We start from the raw sequence: 19,403 nt of genomic DNA, 5'->3' as shown, positions 1-19,403 counted from the left end.
TTTTCTAACAGAAGTTGCTTCTGATAGGCATTTTAATATACTTTTGAAATATGAAAGACAAAATTCCGCCTTGGCTGGTGTAGCTCAGTGGATTGAGCGCGGGCCTGCAAACCAGACAATCGCAGTTCGATTCCCAGTCAGGGCACATACTGGGGTTGCAGGCAGGTTCCCTGCAGGCCAGTTCCCAGCAGGGGACGCATGAAAGGCAACCATACATTGATGTTTCTCTCCCTCTCTCCTTCCCTTCCCCTCTAAAGATAAATAAATAAAATCTTGAAAAAACAAAACAAAACTCCAAGTGTTAACTTTGAAAATAAGCCCCCATCCTGACCAGTGTGGCTTGGTTGGTTGGGTGTCATACAGCAAAGCTAAAGGTTGCCAGTTCAATTCCTGGTCATGGCATGTGCCTAGGTTTCGGCCTGGTCCCTGGTCGGGGTGTGTGAAAGGCAACACATTGATGTTTCTCTCCTTCTCATTCTTCCCTTCCTCTTTGTCTACAAATAAATAAATAAAATCTTTAAAAGGAAAAGGAAGAAAGAAACCCCCAAATGATTCTTAACTCAGATGAGAGAAGTTAAGAGCATAGATGAGGGGGTTAAGTGTTTAAGCTTGTATACAGGCTATTTGAAAGTTTTTTTAAGTAATTAATTTTCCTTAGCTGTTGTGTGTTAGAAATGCACACATACTTGAATTTGTATCTGTGTACCTTAGTGTTTTCATTAGTGAAGAATAGGAAGAAGTCAGCTTTAGCCCTGGCTGGTATAGCTCAGTGGATTGAGTGCAGGCCGTGAACCAGGGAGTCACTGGTTTGATTCCTAGTCAGAGCACATACATGGGTTGCAGGCCAGGTCCCCAGTAGGGGGCATGCGAGAGGCAACCACACATTGATGTTTCTCTTCCTCTCTTTCTCCTACCCTTCCCCTTTCTAAAAATAAATAAATAAAATCTTACAGAAACAAAAATAAATCAGCTTTATTTCCGTTCAGTTTGAAATCATACAATTAAAGGTTACAATACCTTAGAGAGATGAGGTCTGTCACGAAAGAAGTCCAGCCATTAATATATAACATGCATGGCTTGTGTGACATCAGTGTAACCTGGTAGCTGAGGGGAGTGGACTGGAATGCGCATGTGTGAATAATGATGACTTCACTGTACTAGTCAGTGGGGGCAATAGGCGCCATTGAGTGAGCATGTGTACGGTGTGGCTGCTGCATTCAAAATGACTGAGCGAATAGAACAATGAATCCACACCACATTTTGCCTTAAGCTTGAACATTCCTTCGCGGAAACCATTCAGATGATGGAGAAGGCCACAGCTGTGGGCAGCTGAGGATTGGCAGCTTTATCACAACAACACACCTGCCAAATGCACATCACATCTTATGCAGAATTTTTAGGCAAGATAGTAAATCACCCAGGTGATTCAGATTCCTCTACAGCCCAGATGTGGTGCCCTGAGACTTCTGCCTTTTCTCTAAACTGAAATCACCTTTGAAAGGAAAGAGATTTCAGACTGTCAAGAGAATCTCTTTTCAAGAGACTCAGGAAAGGACAATGGGGCAGCTGATGGCAACTGGGAGAACTGTGTGAGGTGTCAAGGGGACTATTTTGAAGGGTACTGAGGCATCGTCCTGTGTACAATGTGGTATCTTCAGTAAATGTTTCTTTTTCATATTATGTGGCTGGATACCCTCTGGACAGACATGGTACATTGATTTTTTGTGCTAACCAGGGTAAAAACAGCCCCCTTTCTACTTAAAGGTCACGAAGTTAATTTTCCTTTCAAGTGCTCTGGAGGCAAAGATATGATTAGGTAGGTAGGTCTCTGGAAAAATGACATATTTTTCTATTAAGTAAGAAATTATTATTTTAAAATTTTGTATATAATGTGAGAGGTTAGACAGTTGGCCTTTTCTTAATTTTGTTGTATTGGGGCAGTCCTGTCTTAGGTTGTTGTCTTAGTGTCCATGTTGTGAAGTCACGCGACTGCTCCGTGGTGTGTTCTTCATGGTAACATCTCCATCTACTGGGAAGTCACGGTTTTGTCACTACTGGTTTTTGCTTCATTTCGGAATTTCACCTGCTGGGACAGGAAGAGATTATAAGCAGGGAAGGCTCTGTTGCCTGTTGGGGGGGTACATGTGCTGCAGAGACAGGTCCCGGTCTCCTGTCCCACTCCCACCAAGTGCAAATTCAGGCCGACCTGTGCTATATTTCTGTTACTTTGTACTAGCGCTCCCTGATTTACTCTCTCCTAAGGAATTTTTATTTGAAGGGAAAACTTTAGGACTAACTTTTATGGATCCAACCTCAAAGACTTGAATTTTATTGTTATATAACATCGTCTCCATGGTATATCAAACCACTTCTCACATTTTAAGTATGAAATAGTTCTGCTTGATAGGCCCAGAATTATAATTGGAAAATAGTTGTCATTCAAAATGAGCAGGATCCATGCCTCCATTTTTAAATAGGCAAGTGCTTGTTTGGTATATTTTGTAATGTAATTACAACTTTTTGGTATTTAGAACAGAGACTTTCGAGTTTCCTATAGTTTTGTGGCTAGGACCTTGATGCTTTCAGATGTTAGTATGTGAATGGTAGCTGTTACAAAAATTTGTTTTTAAGTTAGTCATTTGGAACAGAACACTATTCCTGTAGAAACAGCCTTCTGAGCTCTGTTATTTCCTATCTTTTCATCTCTATCCCATCTCAGCAGCCTGGTTTCATGACTTTTGTCATAACTTGTAACTGCTTCTCTTCTAGAATGCCCTTCAAGATCCACTCTGACGACAGCCAGCCTTTACTCTTCTGCTCCCTTTCTTTGCTCCTCACAGGCTCTCAAACCCTTCCCGAGCCTTCCGTTCGTTTAAATGAAGAAATTGGGTCGTTCCATCTTCCTCTGGCTCTCCATTTTTAAACTCCTGTCTACTCCTCTCTGCCTACTCCTATAAATAAAGATGGTGTGCGGGTGTGGCTGAGGAAAATGCCATTGTGGTGCTGGTTAGTATAGTTTCTGGTTCATGCTGGAGCTTCAGGAGAGCTCAGCAGACCTTTTTTTTTTTACCTGTTTCTGCAAGCTTAATGACCACTTCCTTTTATGTACTCCATCTACTTCATTTCCTTCATCTACAGCGGAATGCTCTTTTTTCCTACTTTTTAGAACACGTAGGCAGAGTCCTTAACCTGGATCCATGCATTCCCAAATTGTCGGTGAAGTGGATTCAGAGCATCAGTGAACTTGGATGGGGGAAAAGACTAAATTTTTATTTTTATTAACCCTTAATTCAGATTTAGCATTTTTCTCCATTATTTTTTTTTTTAAGATTTTATTTATTTATCTTTAGAGGAGAAGGGAAGGAGAGAGGGAGAGAAACATCAATGTATGGTTGTGTTTGTGCATCCCCTGCTGGGAACTGGCCTGCAGGGAACCTGCCTGCAACCTGGGCATGTGCCCTGACTGGGAATCGAACCACGATTATCTGGTTCGCAGGCCCGCACTCAATCCACTGAGCTACACCAGCCAGGGCTTCTCCATTATTAATATGGGCAGCAAATGTAGTGTTTGCACCTTTAGCATCTATAGAATTCAGTTAATTTTATTTCACTTGCATAGATATGGATATCTCAAAATAATACTTATGCTCGTTGCCTCTTTAAAATTGCAGTAGTTATTAGATTTGTTGTTAGATCTCATTGTTTACTGGATTAATAAAAAGCGTATATTACTATGGCACAAATTTGGGTTTTTAGATGTTGATAACTGTGTTTCATATAATTGATTTCCTGTGTATTTTATGCAACTAAATTCATCAGCTCCCCAAAAATGCGAGAGGGGTACATGAATCAAAGAAAAAAGGTTTAAGAATCCCTAATCTACAGGCTGCCTGTGCACCACCCCCTTGCTCCCTGCAGTCCTCTCTTACCTTTTTTCCCTCCTGCCTGAGGGCATTGCCTCCACTTGTCCCCTGGGTCCTTTCGTTCCTACTCACACATCCTGGGCCCACGCCGTGTTCATTATCCCCACCTTTTCTTCATGCTGTTCTTTAATACTGTGTTCTTTAATATTATCTATATAATAAAATTCATGGTTGAGTATATACTTAGTGTGTAAATTCATAAAAGCAGATGAATATAAAACACAAAGGTAATCTCATCTGTGGGCTTGTGTACATTTGGAGAAATTTTATTTTTAGTGCTACTCTAGTCTGTTACAGCCCCTTTACTTTTCCCTACTTAATTCTTGCTTTTTTAATTTACTGATTTTAGAGAGAGGAAGGGGGGAGAAAGACAGACATTGGTTTGTTGTTCCATCCACTTACATATTCATTGGTCGATTCTTGTGTGTGCCTTGATTAGGGATTGAACCCACAACTTCAGGGTACTGGGAGGACGCGCTAACCCACTGAGCTACCTGGCCAGGGCTTTGCTTGTGTGTTTGAAGTCCTGATCAGCTGTTGCTTTTAAAGCTACAGCCTTTTGTTCCTCAGAACTATGTTCTCACACTTCAATCAATACTTTACACATTTGATCCTAAAAGATGTGCTTCGTATCTGTAACTACTTTTCTGTACCTAGGAACTCCTGCAGGAAAAGCCAGTGATTATATCTTAGTCACATTTGACTCCCTAGCTCATCCAGACTCAGTGATACCCAGTAAATGCTAATCAGTTGCCTCGTTGGCACCCACTGTAACAGAGATTCTGTTGTGTGCAGATTGGTCCTTGTGTAAGTAACTCATGGTACATGATGAGAAAATACTCTTTAAAGTCATTGAAAAAAGTCACAGTATTAATAATTGGTCAAAACAACAAAACTATTGAAATAACATTTTTTATTTATCTAAAATTTCAGTGTTTGAGAAAAAGCAGGTTTAATTGAGAGAGGAAATGGTTTGAGAATTTTGGTGAAGACTTTTCTGGAAGTATATTTGAGGGTTTCTGATGTTAAGTCTGATAATGATTTTTAAGCTTCAAATAGTGTTATGTAATTTTGTGGTTTTAATTTATATTTTATAGCACATTACTAGCGATTAATCTAATTTCACTATTATTTTGGCTCTTTAAAATATTCTCAGAAAATTCTGCTTTTTCAGGGTCATAATTGACTAGAAGTAAAAGAGGGGAACTTGAGGAGGAGAGCACCTATCCTGTTTCCTGGGTTTAGGGCTGAGGGATAATCATGGGGTGGGGCATGAATTGATTAAGACATTTCTTTCTGATCACCACCAGGTGGCTCCATTGGCCCAAAATGACTGGGTTTCTGCCCAGAATCAGAAAGGAGGGAGGCTTTGAGAGCCCTCATGCTGTGGGGGTAGAATAGGGGGACTTGGGGAGGGAATCTGATAATCTTGTACCTTTTTTTCCTTCTAGTTTAGAGATTTTTGTAAATTGAATGTTTATAAAGCAGGGAATGAAGCACATGATGAAGTTATATCTGTTATTTCATCTGATAATTTTTATTGTTTTCTTTTTTTTCTTTCTGTACCTGTAGTTCCTTCAGAAACAGGTAACATTTTTCTAACAGTCACTTTGTATTCTTGCATCTTGCCTTTATAATGCTTTTGTTTCTTACCATAGAGGATAATGGAAAGTTAATACACTCTGATTTATGGCTTTGGGAAATCAACATGCAAATTCCCACAACTGCAATTAGGTTACAGCCAGTTGATTTTCTGAACTTCGCAGAAATTCTGGCTACAACATTGCACTATGTAATACCAACCATGTTTTTTCAAAAACCCAAACATGGCTGTTAATAAAACAGCATTTTTAGAATTTACGGAGTGGATAATTGTAACAGTGTAGAATGGAATAGGCAGGCCTTGCTTCCTTCTAGCTAGTGACACAGTGCTGATCTGAAATAAAGTATTTATGAGCAGGGTGTTCCCCAGCATCCTGACACTATAGCCTCGTGTTGTGCTGACTTCGTTTCTGCACATCCTTCCCTAAACTCTTTACTCATCGTCAATGAGAGACTTTTCTTTGGGGGAAATTTTAAAGGGACTATTATTCCTTATTAAGAGAACACTTTTGCATTTTCCCTTCCCCCATTTCTGCCTTGAGAGAAGACCATAATGCTAAGTAAAAACATGTAAATAGTCTATTTCTTTTACAAGTTTGGTATTGTAAACGGAAGATTTAAGATAAAAATGTAGTATTGAAAGAAATAGGTTATTGAATAAATAGCCTCTTACTCTACAACCCAAACTGTGATCAGCAGAATAAAACTTGGTTCAGTGAGGTTTGTTTTTTCACCTTGGCTCCCACTGAGGGAGCCTTTCTGTTTTGTTTAGAATAATATCAATGATAAAAGTTATTGAGGCTATTTTTGTGTATTTCAGTCTCTCAATTTTATGTCAGAATCAGCTGTTTCTAGTCTTTCCTGAACACTTTGCCATCTGTAGACATACATACCTGCAGTGAGAAAAGGCCCATTTATGTGGTTCTATGAAAAAATCTATTGCTGCTTTAAGCTTTAATTTTGTGAATAAAAACTGCTACTTTTAATGCTGGATTTCCACCTAAATATATGCTTTATTCACATAAATAGATGCTTTTCAAAAATTAGTGTGATTAAAACATTAACAGGATCTTAACTATAAATTAATAATCCTGTTGCTTCTTGCAGAAAATAACATTACTGGTTTGGAATTTTCCTGTAGCCTAATTGTCTGTTCTAGTCTTGTGAAAATTAGAATAGGGAATTTTAGCTTCCTAATGTAAGTTACTATTTGATGTTTTCTTGGAGCATTTCACATTCTTAAAAATACACATGGCAAAATTAATTTTTACCAAGAATTTTTGTAACTTTAAGATGATACAGAGTAGGGCTTGACTCAGGCGAGTGTCTTGTAAAGCCAAGTTTTTAGAACCATCAGAGGCTTTCATCTGAAGGTGGCATTATGAAGACGGCATCAGCCTGTCTGAACTGCTTAGAAAGCCGTTCCAAGTGCAGTCATCTTCCAGTGACTGCTGCACCCCACTCCCAGCTAAGGTGTGCTGCTCTGGGGACTGCTCTCTGTGTGCTCTTGTTTTATGCAGTTGATAGCAGTGGGAGGTGTGCTGCTGGTAGAGCTGGCATCTAAGCCCGATAGTACAACTATGCTTTTATTCCCTAGTGTGTGTGCACACCTGTACACACCCATATACCTCTAGTTTGGGGTAAGAGGAGGAAAGAGCTAGTTAGATTTGTAGTGCCATTCCTAAAATCCCTGGCTCAAATTTCTTATTTTGTCATCACTTAGCCCACTAAGGAGCAGGCAATAGTTATACAAGTAGTACCAAATCAAAAATCCTTCTGGAAATGGCTCTTTTGAAGAAGACACAGATGTTAATTGTTCCCTTCCTTCTCCTCCTTGGTGGCAGACTGCAGTAAGGGTGAGGGACAGTGACTGGGAGCCAGTCCTTTCTAGCAGAGCCAGATCAGCAGAAGTGTCGGTGCCTAGCCCTGTGCTAGACAATACCCTGCGGATCCAGTCATTGAAACGCAGGTGTTTATCTCCGTACCATTCTCTAATGCTAACATTGCCCAAGCGAACCTTGATTTAGCTGGATCCTAACCCCCCAAGTAGAGGAAAATTTTCTTTGCTGGACAACTATAGATATAGATAGTGCCTGTCAGTTGAACATAGTGATGCTGTGTGGTTTTCACAAGCTAGTTGTAGTTGTCCTCAGTAACAAGAAGAGAGGAGAAGAGGGCACAAGTGAGAAAGAATTGGTAGACCTGCTGCCTGTAACTTTTGGGGACAGGCAACACTGCAGGGCCTGCATTTTGTAACAGGGTGGCTATAGGGAAGAATGGTGTCTGTCGTTTAGAATAGCTTCAGTTACCGATGGCAAGAGTGTGTTAGGGTACTGATACTTGCATGTAGATATATGTTCAGAAAGTTAAAAAATCTTAGGTCTGGCTGCAGGAGCTCTGAGCATATCAAGAAGTACTGGGTTCATTAAACAAGAGGTCTTGTTTTAGGTGAATAGATAGAAATTTTCCAGATAACTTCTAAAACACAGAGTAACTCGTTTTGATATAACTTAATGACTTGTGAATACATAAGAAACATTTTATGTGGCTTAAAATTATATGAGAATATATACCTTCATTAATAATTATCTATGATGGCAATTAAGTTTTTTGAAGGCTATAGAATTAGGAGCATTAAACATCTGAAAGCATATTGTTAATGAGTGTTATTTTTTCTGTATTAGAGATTTCCTTTTCATAATTATTTGTTAGCATACGTCTTTGTTGATTTTTTTCTTTGTTGATAATTTATGTGTGTATAGTAGTCCATTCTTTAGTTGGTTGTATGATCTTTAAACCAAAAATATCCTTTACAGATGCTTTTACTGATTCTGCAATCAGTGCTAAAGTGAATGGTGAACACAAAGAGAAGGACCTGGAACCCTGGGATTCAGGTGAACTCACTGCTAATGAGGAACTAGAAGCTTTGGAAAATGATGTTGTAAGTAATGTGTTTGGATTGGTATCAGTCTGTGGCCACATGATGTGGTATGACATCCTGTCACTTGGTTTTAACTTAAGTATGTTGTTATTGTTATAGGTATATTTAAAGCAGCAGTTTTGTTGTGTAAATAAGACTGTCATCTCTGTTTTCCCCATCTCTACCTCAGGGCAGTATATACAGAAAAATGTTTCTTTGGGATGCTTACAAATTATTTCTCTGTTTTTAAAGTAAGTCATAACAAGCAACTTAGAAATTTAAATAAGAAACCATGGGAAACTGGAAATGCCACCCCGTTTTGCTTTGAGAACTCTGCCCCAATAAGGCAGCCCAAGGCAAGTGGTGTGGTATCTTGTCTTGATTTTAGGTGAGGTCCAAGTACACCTTTAGGCTTCTCTGAGGAAGCCTATGATTAAGGTATATAGTTAGGTAACATTAGAATTAAAGCAACAGGTAAATTTCTTGGGCTTAAATTAAGATTATTCTCCACAAAAATCTGTTTTTAAAAGCCTCTTGGCAAATATTTTTACTTTTCCTGTAACATACATACCATCTGTAAATAAAATGCTTAATAAAGACTCTGTCTTTAGGATTCTATAAATTAATTTTCTAAACTATAGAGATAGAAAGCAAAATCTCTTGCCAAAAGGGAGTGTTTAGTTATCAAAATTTAAATTGGATGAAGACTCTTCCATGGAACATTACAGTGAAGTCTTTATAACAAATCTTTTATCGTTTAAGTCGTTGTTCAGTCAAAATACATAGGAAACATTTTTTGGGTGTGACATAGGCAGCACATCATTATTAATTTTCAGACTTTAAAGAAGCAAATATAACCTCGTGTGAAGGTTCCTGAGGCCTGTGTGGCACATCCCCTGTATGGAAGGTATGGAGAAGTAGGCACTCCTTTTTTTTTTTTTTTTTTTTTTTTTTTAATTTTTCAGAGAGAGGAAAAAAAAAACCTAATAATTTGCTGCCCCACCCATTCTTTCATTCATTGGTTGATTCTGATATGTGCCCTGCCTGACTGGGAATCAAACCTGTAACCTCGACGTGTTGCGACGACACTAACCAACTGGGCTACCTGGCCAGGCGGGCACTCTTTTTTTTAATGATAGGCAGAAAAATTGATAGATGCTTTCAAGCAATTATCTATCAAAATTTAAAATACACATACACTTTGTTTAGCAGTTCTACCTCTGAGAATTTATTTTTTTCCCTAATATATTCAGAAGATGTTAAAATAATTATATATGAGGATGTTTTTGGCAGCCATTTCTGATAGTGAAAAATTGGTTAACATCTTCACTGTCTATTAGAAGGGTGTAGGTTAAGTACATTAATTGTACCTTCGTTCAGTTGAAATACTCTGTGTCCACTAAAAAGAATAGTATTCTGATGTGGAAAGATATGCAAGAGTTAATCAAAGAAAAAGCAAGTTTTAGAACAAGAAGATTCTATTTGAAATTTTTAGGAAAGCTGATTATATTCTTATATATACACAGAGACTGTCTAGATTAAGCCCAAGAAGTTATTAATAGTAGTTATGCATGCTGGAATTGGAAGACATTAACTTTGTTGTATGTCTTTCTGCACGGTTGAGATTTGTTACATGAAGCACATACTATTTAAGTAATTTTGAAACCTCCATAGGTAACTGAATTCTTGTCCATGTGTTAGGACTAAAGGGTTGTGGTAGTGGTGGAATTACATTATAGTTTTATCTGGATTAGTGCAGAAGGACCCAGAGTTGATGGTTGATTTAGAGGCAAGATTCAGTGTTAACTGCCATCCACATTGCTTGGGTGATTCTGTGTTCTCTCTTCGAGATATGGGTTACGATTGAGTACTGTATCTGGCCTTTTTCATCAGTCAGACTTTAAAAGAGGAGTTGAAGTACACTACTGCGTTTCTCAGACTATAAGACACACTTTCCGCCCACATTTGGGAGGAAAGGGGGAGTGCATCTACAGTCCGAAAGTAGCTTACCTGGCTTGCTGTGGTGGAGAGACAGTGGTGGAGCGGGGTCACAATTTATTAAATATTTTACCACATTTTTTGCTTCAAAAATTTTTTCCCTATTTTCCTCCTCTAAAACTTGGGTACATCTTACGGTCCAGTGTGTCTTATAGTCCTAAGAATACGGTAATAGAGAGTAGTGATTACCGAGACATTAATATTCACCAGTGAAGATTTTTCCTACCTCTGTCCCTGATTCATTGATTCTTATAGATTAAGGAATGTAGTTAAAAATATATAGTTTAGCTTTAGAGAATGGTAGCCTCCTCATGGAATTGTAGACTTATGCATACTGAGATTACAGGTTAGGGCACCAAGCCCTAGAACCTCATTGTTGAGGATCCACAGCTACTTATGGCAAAAGCTAGTTCTCAGACCTAGCTCTTGTGACTTTGTACAGTGGTTACTTGTTCACTCTGTCATGCTGCTTTCCCTTTGAGCATGCCCAGGAGGAGGGGGACAATGGTGGGCATCTAATACCATGCTCCACCTCGAAGCAGTGGTGTAGTGGCGAAGCTTTAGCTTCTCCCTTCCTTCCCCCCAAACACTGGAAATAGTTTTGGCTATCAGAAAACACCACTTGTCTCACACAGACCTACTGATCAGTCAACTCTAGAAGATTTCCAGTAAATACCCTATAGAAAGATAGCTGTCAGGGCACAACTCACTCTTTTTTAAAAAAATATATATTTTATTGATTATGCTATTATAGTTGTCCCATTTTCCCCCTTCATTCCCCTCCACCTTGCACGCCCCCTCCTACCCACATTCTTCCCCTTTAGTTCATATCCATGTGTCATAAGTTCTTCAGCTTCTACATTTCCCATACTATTCTTACCCTCCCCCCTGTCTATTTTCTACCTACCATCTGTGCTATTTATTCTCTGTACCTTCTCCCCCCACTCCCCTGTTGCTAACCCTGCATGTGATCTCCATTTCTATGGTTCCCCTCCTGATCTAGCTGTCTACTTAGTTTGCTTTTGTTCTAGGTGTGGTTGTTAATAACTGAGTTTGCTGTCTTTTCACTGTTCATATTTTTTATCTTTTTCTTAGATAAGTCCCTTTAACATTTCATATAATAAGGGCTTGGTGATGATGAACTCCTTGAACTTGCCCTTATCTGAGAAGCACTCTTGGATGGAGGTCTTTGGATTTCATGACTTGGAATACTTCTTTCCAGTTCCTTCTTGCCTGTAGGGTCTCTTTTGAGAAATCAGCTGACAGTCTGAGGGGAACTCTTTTGTAGGTGACTGTCCCCTTATCTCGTGCTGCTTCCAGGATTCTCTCCTTCATTTTAATCTTGGCTAATGTAATGATGATGTGCCTTAGTGTGTTCCTTCTTGGGTCCACCTTCTTTGGGACTCTCTGAGCTTCCTGGATTTTCTGAAAGTCTATTTCCTTTGCCAGATTGGGGAAGTTCTCCTTTATTATTTGTTCAAATAAGTTTTCCACCTGTCGCTCTTCCTCTTCCCCTTCTGGTACCCCTATAATTCGGATGTTGGAACATTTAAAGATGTCCTGGAGGTTCCTAAGCCTCTTCTCATTTTTTTGAATTCTTGTTTCTTCATATTTTTGTTTGGTCATTTTTTTCTTCCTTCTGGTCCACTCCTTTGATTTGAGTCCCAGTTTCCTTTCCATCACTATTGGTTTCCTGTGCAATTCCATTCATTTCAATTAGTTTAGCCTTCATATGTTCCTCTAATTTGTGACTAAAATCAACCAGTTCTGTGAGCATCCTGATCACCAGTGTTTTGAACTGTGCATCTGATAGGTTGGCTATTTCTTGGTTGCTTAAAAGTATTGGCTCTGGGGCTTTGAGCTCTTTTACTGCTTGAGCCATAGTGTTTTGGTCAGGTCACGCCTATTACATATGAGGGGTGGGGCCTTAGGTGTTCACCAGGGTGGAGCCACCCGGGTTGCTGGGTTGTAATGCTGTATGTGGGTGGGGGGTCAGAGAGGGGCAATGGCGCTTGTTCCACGCTCTCTCAGATTTTGGTCCCCTCTGCTACTTCCTGCAAGCAAACCAGGCCCCCCTGGTGCTGGCTGCCGGGTGTATGGGCCTGTGCACCCTCCAGGACCCTGTGGGTCTTTCCAACAAACTCTCTGTGAGCCTGGGAGCTTCTCCTGGCACCTTGACCCCGAAAGTTTCTCCAGTTAGTTGCTTTCAGGCTTTAACTCCCAGCGCTGGGGCTCTAACCTGGGCGGTCTGTCTCACTGCTTGCTCCTTCACCTGGTTTATCTGCACACTAATGTGTGACTGCAGTCAGCCAGCCACCTTGCACCCCCACTGGGTCTGCCCACTGTCACCCCACACCTGGGATCTGCCAACTGCCACCTGCGCTCCTGGGTTAATCAGGCTGCTTTTGCCTGCCCGACTTCGCTCCACCAGCCGCTGACTCCACCCCTCTTACCAGTCTGGCTGAATGGTTTATTGTTGTCGGACTTTCATACAGTTTAATTTTCTGTGTTTTGTTGCGTTTTTGTTACTAAAACTTTGTTGTCTTTAAACTTGGTTGTGTGAGGAGGCACAGTGTTTCCACCTATGCCTCCATCTTTCCCAGAAGTCTATTTTATTTTTTTCTGGTCATACCTGTTACGAATGAGAGGTGGAGCCTGAGGTGTTCACCAGGGCAGCGGGGCAACCCTGTGGCCAGGTTGTGATGCTGTGTTGGGGGCGGGGGGAGGGTCAGAGAGGGAACAGCGGTGCTTGCTCCTTTCTCTCTCTCTCTTGGATTTCAGTCCCTTCTCCCACCTCCCACAAGCAAACTGGACTCTTCTGGTGCTGATTCCCGGGTAGGTGAGCTTGTGTCCATTCTAGGACCCTGTGGGGTCTCTCCATCCAACTCTCCTATGAAGCTGGGAGTCTCTCCTGGCACCTCGATCCCCACAAGTTTTTTTAATTGGTGCTTTTAGGCTTTATTTCCCAGTGCTGGGGCCCTGGGCTGCGCAGTCTGTTTCACTGCCTGTTTTCATCTGGTTTATCTGCATGCGAATGTGTGTCCGAGGTCTGCCAGCCACTTCCTGTACCCCCGGGTTCGCCAGCCACCGCTTTTTTCAGGTGTGATCTCTATCCTCTGGCCGCCAACTCTGCCCCTCTTACTGATCTAGATGAATGGTTGTCAAACTTCCATACAGTTCAGTTCTGGTTGTTTTTTGTTTCTAAATTTTTGTTGTCCTTAATTTTGGTTGTGCTAGGAGGCACAGTGTGTCTACCTATGCCTCCATCTTGGCCGGAAGTCCACAACTCACTCTTGAGTTGGCCTGTGTACACTTGGATGCATAGTTTTCACTTTTTTTCAAAGGGTGCCTGTTTCCTGGCTTCTTTTCTGTTTCTCTACCTGAGTAAAACTTACTTTACTCTCAAAAGTAAAAAAGAAAGATGGCTGTAAGGGAAAAGAAAGAATCCTGACCTAAAGGCTCATATTTTATGAAGTAATAAATATTCTAAACTTTTACTGACAATCTCTCAAATAATTATATAGTTATTTGCCAGCTTGTAGGGGTTGATATAGAAGAAAAGTTTTTCCTTAAAACATTTCTAGTCCTGACCAGTATGGATCTGTTGGTTTGCCATCATCCCCAAAATGAAAAGGTCAACAGTTTAGTTCCTGTTCAGGGCACATGCCTGAGTTGTGGGTTCATTCCCAGGTCAAGACACAGGTAAGAGTCTACCGGTCGCTGTTTCTCTTCCTGTCTTTCTCCCTCCCTCCTCCTCTCTCTAAACAAAACAAAATACCATTTTTTAAAAGGTTTTATTTATTTATTTTTAGAGAGAGGGAGAGAAAGAGCAGTGTGTAGTTGTCTCTTGTATGCCCCCTCCTGGGGACCTGGCCTACAATCCAGGCATGTGACCTGACTGGGAATTGAAGCAGTGACCTTTTGGTTCACAGGCCTGTACTCAATCTACTGAGCATGCCAGCCAGGGCAAAAAAAAAAGTTTTTAAAAGAATATTTTGCTTACATTTTTAATTTGCTAGATTGTGCTGGTATAGTATGATATTGTTAATACAGATATTGATTATAACTGAATTAAAAAAGACAAATATTTTTTCATTTTGAAAAATGAGCTTCATTTTTTTCTAGTCTAATGGATGGGATCCCAATGATATGTTTCGATATAATGAAGAAAACTATGGCGTAGTGTCTACATACGATAGCAGTTTATCTTCATATACGTAAGTTTAAACAGTTTGGTTTTATATATTTAGTGCATTTGTCTTTATCATCAACTCAAATTATATTGAGTAAATGTTTCTGTTGGATTGTAAATTAAACAAGTCTGTGAAAGCATTATCTCGTTACTGCCTAAGTTGATAAATTCCCATTAAAACAGAATAAATGTGGTTTACCTGTACTATAAATATATGCTTTGTGGAAATTTTATTTTTGTTAGGTTTTTAAATTGTAAAAACTAAATATTCAAGTGTAGAGGTTATGGGGGAATAGTCAATTTAACCAGATTTGAAAATGTTATATTCTTCTAGGGAAAAGGTTAACAACATAATTCAAAATTTTATTTACAAATAAATAGATAACTGTAACTCTCTTACAGTTTTACCAGAGTTTTATTTCAAACTCTAAATTTCCCTTAACAGTTGAATGTGACAGATATATAAGCTATGACTTTAAAACACTTACTTTGCTCCCCCCCCCCCCATGTTTCAGGGTGCCCTTAGAAAGGGATAATTCGGAAGAATTTTTAAAACGAGAAGCAAGAGCAAACCAATTAGCAGAAGAAATTGAATCAAGTGCCCAGTACAAAGCACGGGTGGCCCTGGAAAATGATGAGAGGAGCGAAGAAGAAAAATACACAGCAGTTCAAAGAAATTCCAGTGAACGTGAGGGTCACAGCATAAACACTAGGTATTTAAAGGAAATCATGATGCAGTATTTTGGATACACAACTCAAGGTCTGTGTGACAAGGTGTATTATTATATTTCATCTTCCTTTAATGTAGCTTAGGTAGAGAATGCAAATGGAATTGGTTTAAGGCTCTATTAAAGAAAAGATTATAGTAATCTTGGAAAATACTTTGGGAGCCTCAGCTCTGTGGAGCCAAGTGTTGGGTATACATTGTGAGTAAGCCGAGGTCTAGAAGAGCTCATTTAGATTAGAGGTGTGTTCAGAGTACCAGGCACATCTGGTGTGCGGAGGAACTGGCAGAGCCTGTAGGGTCCGAGGAAGTGACATTTTGTGATAGGGTAGTGAATCTGTCACTCAAAGAGAAGTAAGAGAAGAATTCCTTGCATGGTGAAAAGATGTTCGAGAGAACCCAACCAGCTGAGGAAAAGGCTAGTGTTTTGTGTTTTTGGAATACAGGGTGAGTGTCAACAGTGTGATGGTGGACACTGGTGATAGGGACAGAGGTAGCAAAGGACTTTGCATTTCATACTGAAAGAGCACCTTGGAGGCAGGGGATTACATAAGGAAACTCTGGGACATTGAGAACTGGCTGAAACATGGAGATCAGTTAATGTTTTGAAATTGTGCAAGGGTGAGGACCTGGTAACTAGCGGGACCAGGGGCGACCCTGAGGTTTATTTGACAGCTGAGTAAACAGATGGTTGTACTGGTAATGGGGCTAGAAAACATGGAGCAAGTTTGAGGGGAAATACAGTGAGTCCATTTGTGCAGTTTTTAAAAAGATTTTATTTATTTTTAGAGAGAGGGGAGGAAGGGAAACATCAATGTGTGGTTGTCTCTCACCTGCTCCCTACTGGGGAGCTGACCTGGCCTATAACCCAGGCATGTGCCCGGACTGGGAATGGAACCTGCTACCCTTTGATTCACAGGCCTGTGCTCAATCCACTGAGCTACACTAGCTGGGGCCATTCGTGCAATTTATTGCACTTGAGGGTCTAAGGGCTCTTTCGTTTATTTATTTACAAATATGTTGAAAAGCCACCTGCCGTATACCTGTTAGAGTAACATACACATCTTGTTTTAAGACACTTATAGCTTAGAGTCTGGTGATTTGAACTAAAGTGTTCATTGGGAAATGCCGAGACTGGGCAACTGGCAGTGAGGACTTGGCATTCACTAGCATTGCTGCTATTAAAGCATGAAAAACCATGAATAGACACAGAGAAAAGATCTCAGAGGAAACAAAGAGAAGGCCAAGGAGGAAGAAAGTTTCAGGAAGATAGACCATGACTGATAGAATCATCCATGTAAGAGGCCAAGTGGATTAGAACGAACACACACCTGTTAAAGTTTGTGCTTAGGAAGGAGAGTCTGAGGGAAAGGAGGGGCAGGAGGCTAGAACTCAGGGCAAAGTGGAAGAGAAAGGTTGTCTGGGAGTGAGGCCATTAGGTTTAGTGTTTAACCTTTTTATAACAAGAATTCCCTTCTTCCTAAATTACTTTAAGGTTTGTTTCATTGGCCTGGTACCTTTTAGGATAAGATAATTTAGAGGATCTCTCATTTTCAGGGAAAATAAATATATTCCTCCTGGACAAAGAAATAGAGAAGTCATATCCTGGGGAAGTGGGAGACAGAATTCACCGCGTATGGGCCAGCCTGGATCAGGCTCCATGCCGTCAAGATCCACCTCTCACACTTCAGATTTCAACCCGAATTCTGGTTCAGACCAAAGAGTAGTTAATGGAGGCAAGTATTTTAACCAAATTTGTCAAATGTCATTGACCAGATATACAGCTTTCTAAATATTTACAAGTTTACATAATGATAAGAATGTGCACACCTTTAATGATTTCTGTGAAGTAGTTTTCACTTCAAAAATTAATTTAAATTTACCTGGTGGATAATTAGTAAAATTAGTATAAGTCATTGGAATGTATTTAACATGATGTATTAACTCGTGTATTAAGATAAGGTGCTAAATTCAACCAGAGACATTGGCAAATGTCTTCACTTTGCAAAAAAATAAAATTTAAAAAAACCTCCACATATAAAGAAATTGGAAACTTTGGGTATGTTCTCAATTTTAAAAATACTTGTTGATAAAATTATTTACACAAAATTTAAGTGGAAAATTCTAACCTGTGTGGAACACTCAGTGTTAATACAGATTTATTTTTATTTACTGTGTGCTTATACATTTACGTTCTGCTTGCTTCAAGAAAGTTTAGAGGGGACTTCTAACATGAGACACGACCAAGAGTCCTGTGAAGAAAGTGGAGTGAAATGTGCTTAAAAAACAACTCTCGATGTAATTGTGGATATTGTAGTTTAGCTTAAGTAAAAGAAACTTGCATCTTCAGTAGGAAGGGATTTTTCTACTCTAAGTCTAGATTGAATGTAGCTCGTAGGTCATGGTTTTTCATTTAAGTCTGGGATACTAGACAGTGGTACGGGTTTCAGCGGTACTGCAGACAGTATGAGAATCCAGTAATTAATGAAAGTGAATAGTGTGTTACTAATTAGGGGGGAAAGTGAGCAATCAGTTTTAGGTATTTAAGTTTGGAAAGTTAAGAGGAAAAATAGAGAACTCCAAGTTTCCAATTTCATTTATTTTCATTGAGTCTTTCTCCAGAATTCCTCTCCAAATGAACACTCTTGAGTATTTCTATAGTTAGTAATTGGGGTGAGATTTCTTTGCTCACTGAGTAAAGAATTCTAGTTTTTCGTGAACAGAATTTTCAAAATAAAAAACCTGAAGGGGGCTGGGAAATGTGTGATACTCAAGTGTGTGGAAGCCTATGGAGAGGAGACTGGACGTTACGGTAAGTGCCGTGTTGTGTTCACGCGTTACTGGTGTTCTAGCCTGTGCACATCTGTGTCAGTGTTGGTTGATTTGGTCAGACTGCTCTGTAGTTGCATTGTTTATTACGCAGTCTCTTAGATAAGTTAATTCTCTCTTAAATAAAAACTGCATAATGATACAGCAGGCCCCACATTGCCTAATTTGAAAAGATTAAAATGTTTTTTGAAAAGGCAATTATTATTAACCTTTGTCACTCCTGTGACTTGAGAAGGTAGTGGAAGTAATGTTTTATTTCTACTTAAATTAACTTGCTTAATGAGGTTTCAGACTGAAGCTTATGTGTACACTAGATGAAAATCACAGATGGTTATGAGAAACTGGCATTTTTAATGGGATTTTATAGCTGCTGCTTATTTTCATTATTTCTCAAGAGCTAAAACTAATGTAAATCTTATTCCTGAGTTTTTGTGAGTTATTGTGTGAAATTATCTAGTATATGTTATATTCCTTTAATCTGTTGATTACTCAGAAACAGTTAAAGAAGCAGGATTATTAGGCAAAGTCTTAACTGTCTTCTTCAGTAGTATGTGTAGATCCTAATTAACCCTTTGGGAACGTGTATTCATTTAAACAGATTTACTTTTAAGGAGGTTAAAGTAAAATGTGAATTTATGTCAGTTTAAGTTATGCTAAAACTTATCACAAATCAAATGACTGTCCTCAAAGGGTTAAAATGTACAAGAAATCATTTTTATCATTTTACTTTTTTTTCTGTTTACTTTTTTCCCTCATTTTTTTCTTTAGTTTTTATACTTTCCTTCATATCATTTGTTCTGTCAGGTGTTCCCTGGCCATCGCCTTGCCCATCTCCTTCCTCTCGCCCACCTTCTCGCTACCAGTCAGGTCCCAACTCTCTTCCACCTCGGGCAGCCACCCCTACACGGCCGCCCTCCAGGCCCCCCTCGCGGCCATCCAGACCCCCGTCTCACCCCTCTGCTCATGGTTCTCCAGCTCCTGTCTCTACTATGCCTAAACGCATGTCTTCAGAAGGTACAATACCACAATTTGTTCATGTTTTTGTTTGTCTTTGTTTAACTCCTATGTGAGTTTATAATTAGAAAAGTTTCCTCTTCATTATTTGATAACCTATAATTTCTGTGTTTTAACTTTAGTTTATTAAACTGTTTCTATTAACCTTTTGTTCATTAGAGAGAAATTTGACAAAATGCTGTGTGAAACTGTGAACTATCC

General features: G+C 39.5%; 1 protein-coding gene across 6 annotated transcripts in view; it reads left to right on the top strand.

The window, feature by feature from the left end:
- ATXN2 (ataxin 2) overlaps positions 1–19,403 on the top strand; it is a 100,864-nt gene that overhangs the window by 46,440 nt on the left and 35,021 nt on the right. For 5 of the 6 annotated variants that reach the window (XM_053669823.1, XM_037133448.2, XM_053669822.1 and 2 more), the window contains exons 6-10: positions 8,342–8,466; positions 14,569–14,660; positions 15,151–15,348; positions 16,917–17,095; positions 18,993–19,202. In XM_053669823.1, coding sequence (XP_053525798.1) covers positions 8,342–8,466; positions 14,569–14,660; positions 15,151–15,348; positions 16,917–17,095; positions 18,993–19,202 — 804 coding nt within the window. The remainder of the gene's footprint in view (positions 1–8,341; positions 8,467–14,568; positions 14,661–15,150; positions 15,349–16,916; positions 17,096–18,992; positions 19,203–19,403) is intronic. The other variant, XM_053669824.1, reaches the window with a different exon arrangement.

Source organism: Artibeus jamaicensis, unplaced genomic scaffold (assembly GCF_021234435.1).
Source record: "Artibeus jamaicensis isolate MK-2021 breed Jamaican fruit bat unplaced genomic scaffold, CSHL_Jam_final contig_525, whole genome shotgun sequence".
Lineage (NCBI taxonomy): Eukaryota > Metazoa > Chordata > Mammalia > Chiroptera > Phyllostomidae > Artibeus > Artibeus jamaicensis.
Note: the sequence above shows the minus strand (reverse complement) of the source record. Positions and strands in the feature narration are given on the sequence as shown.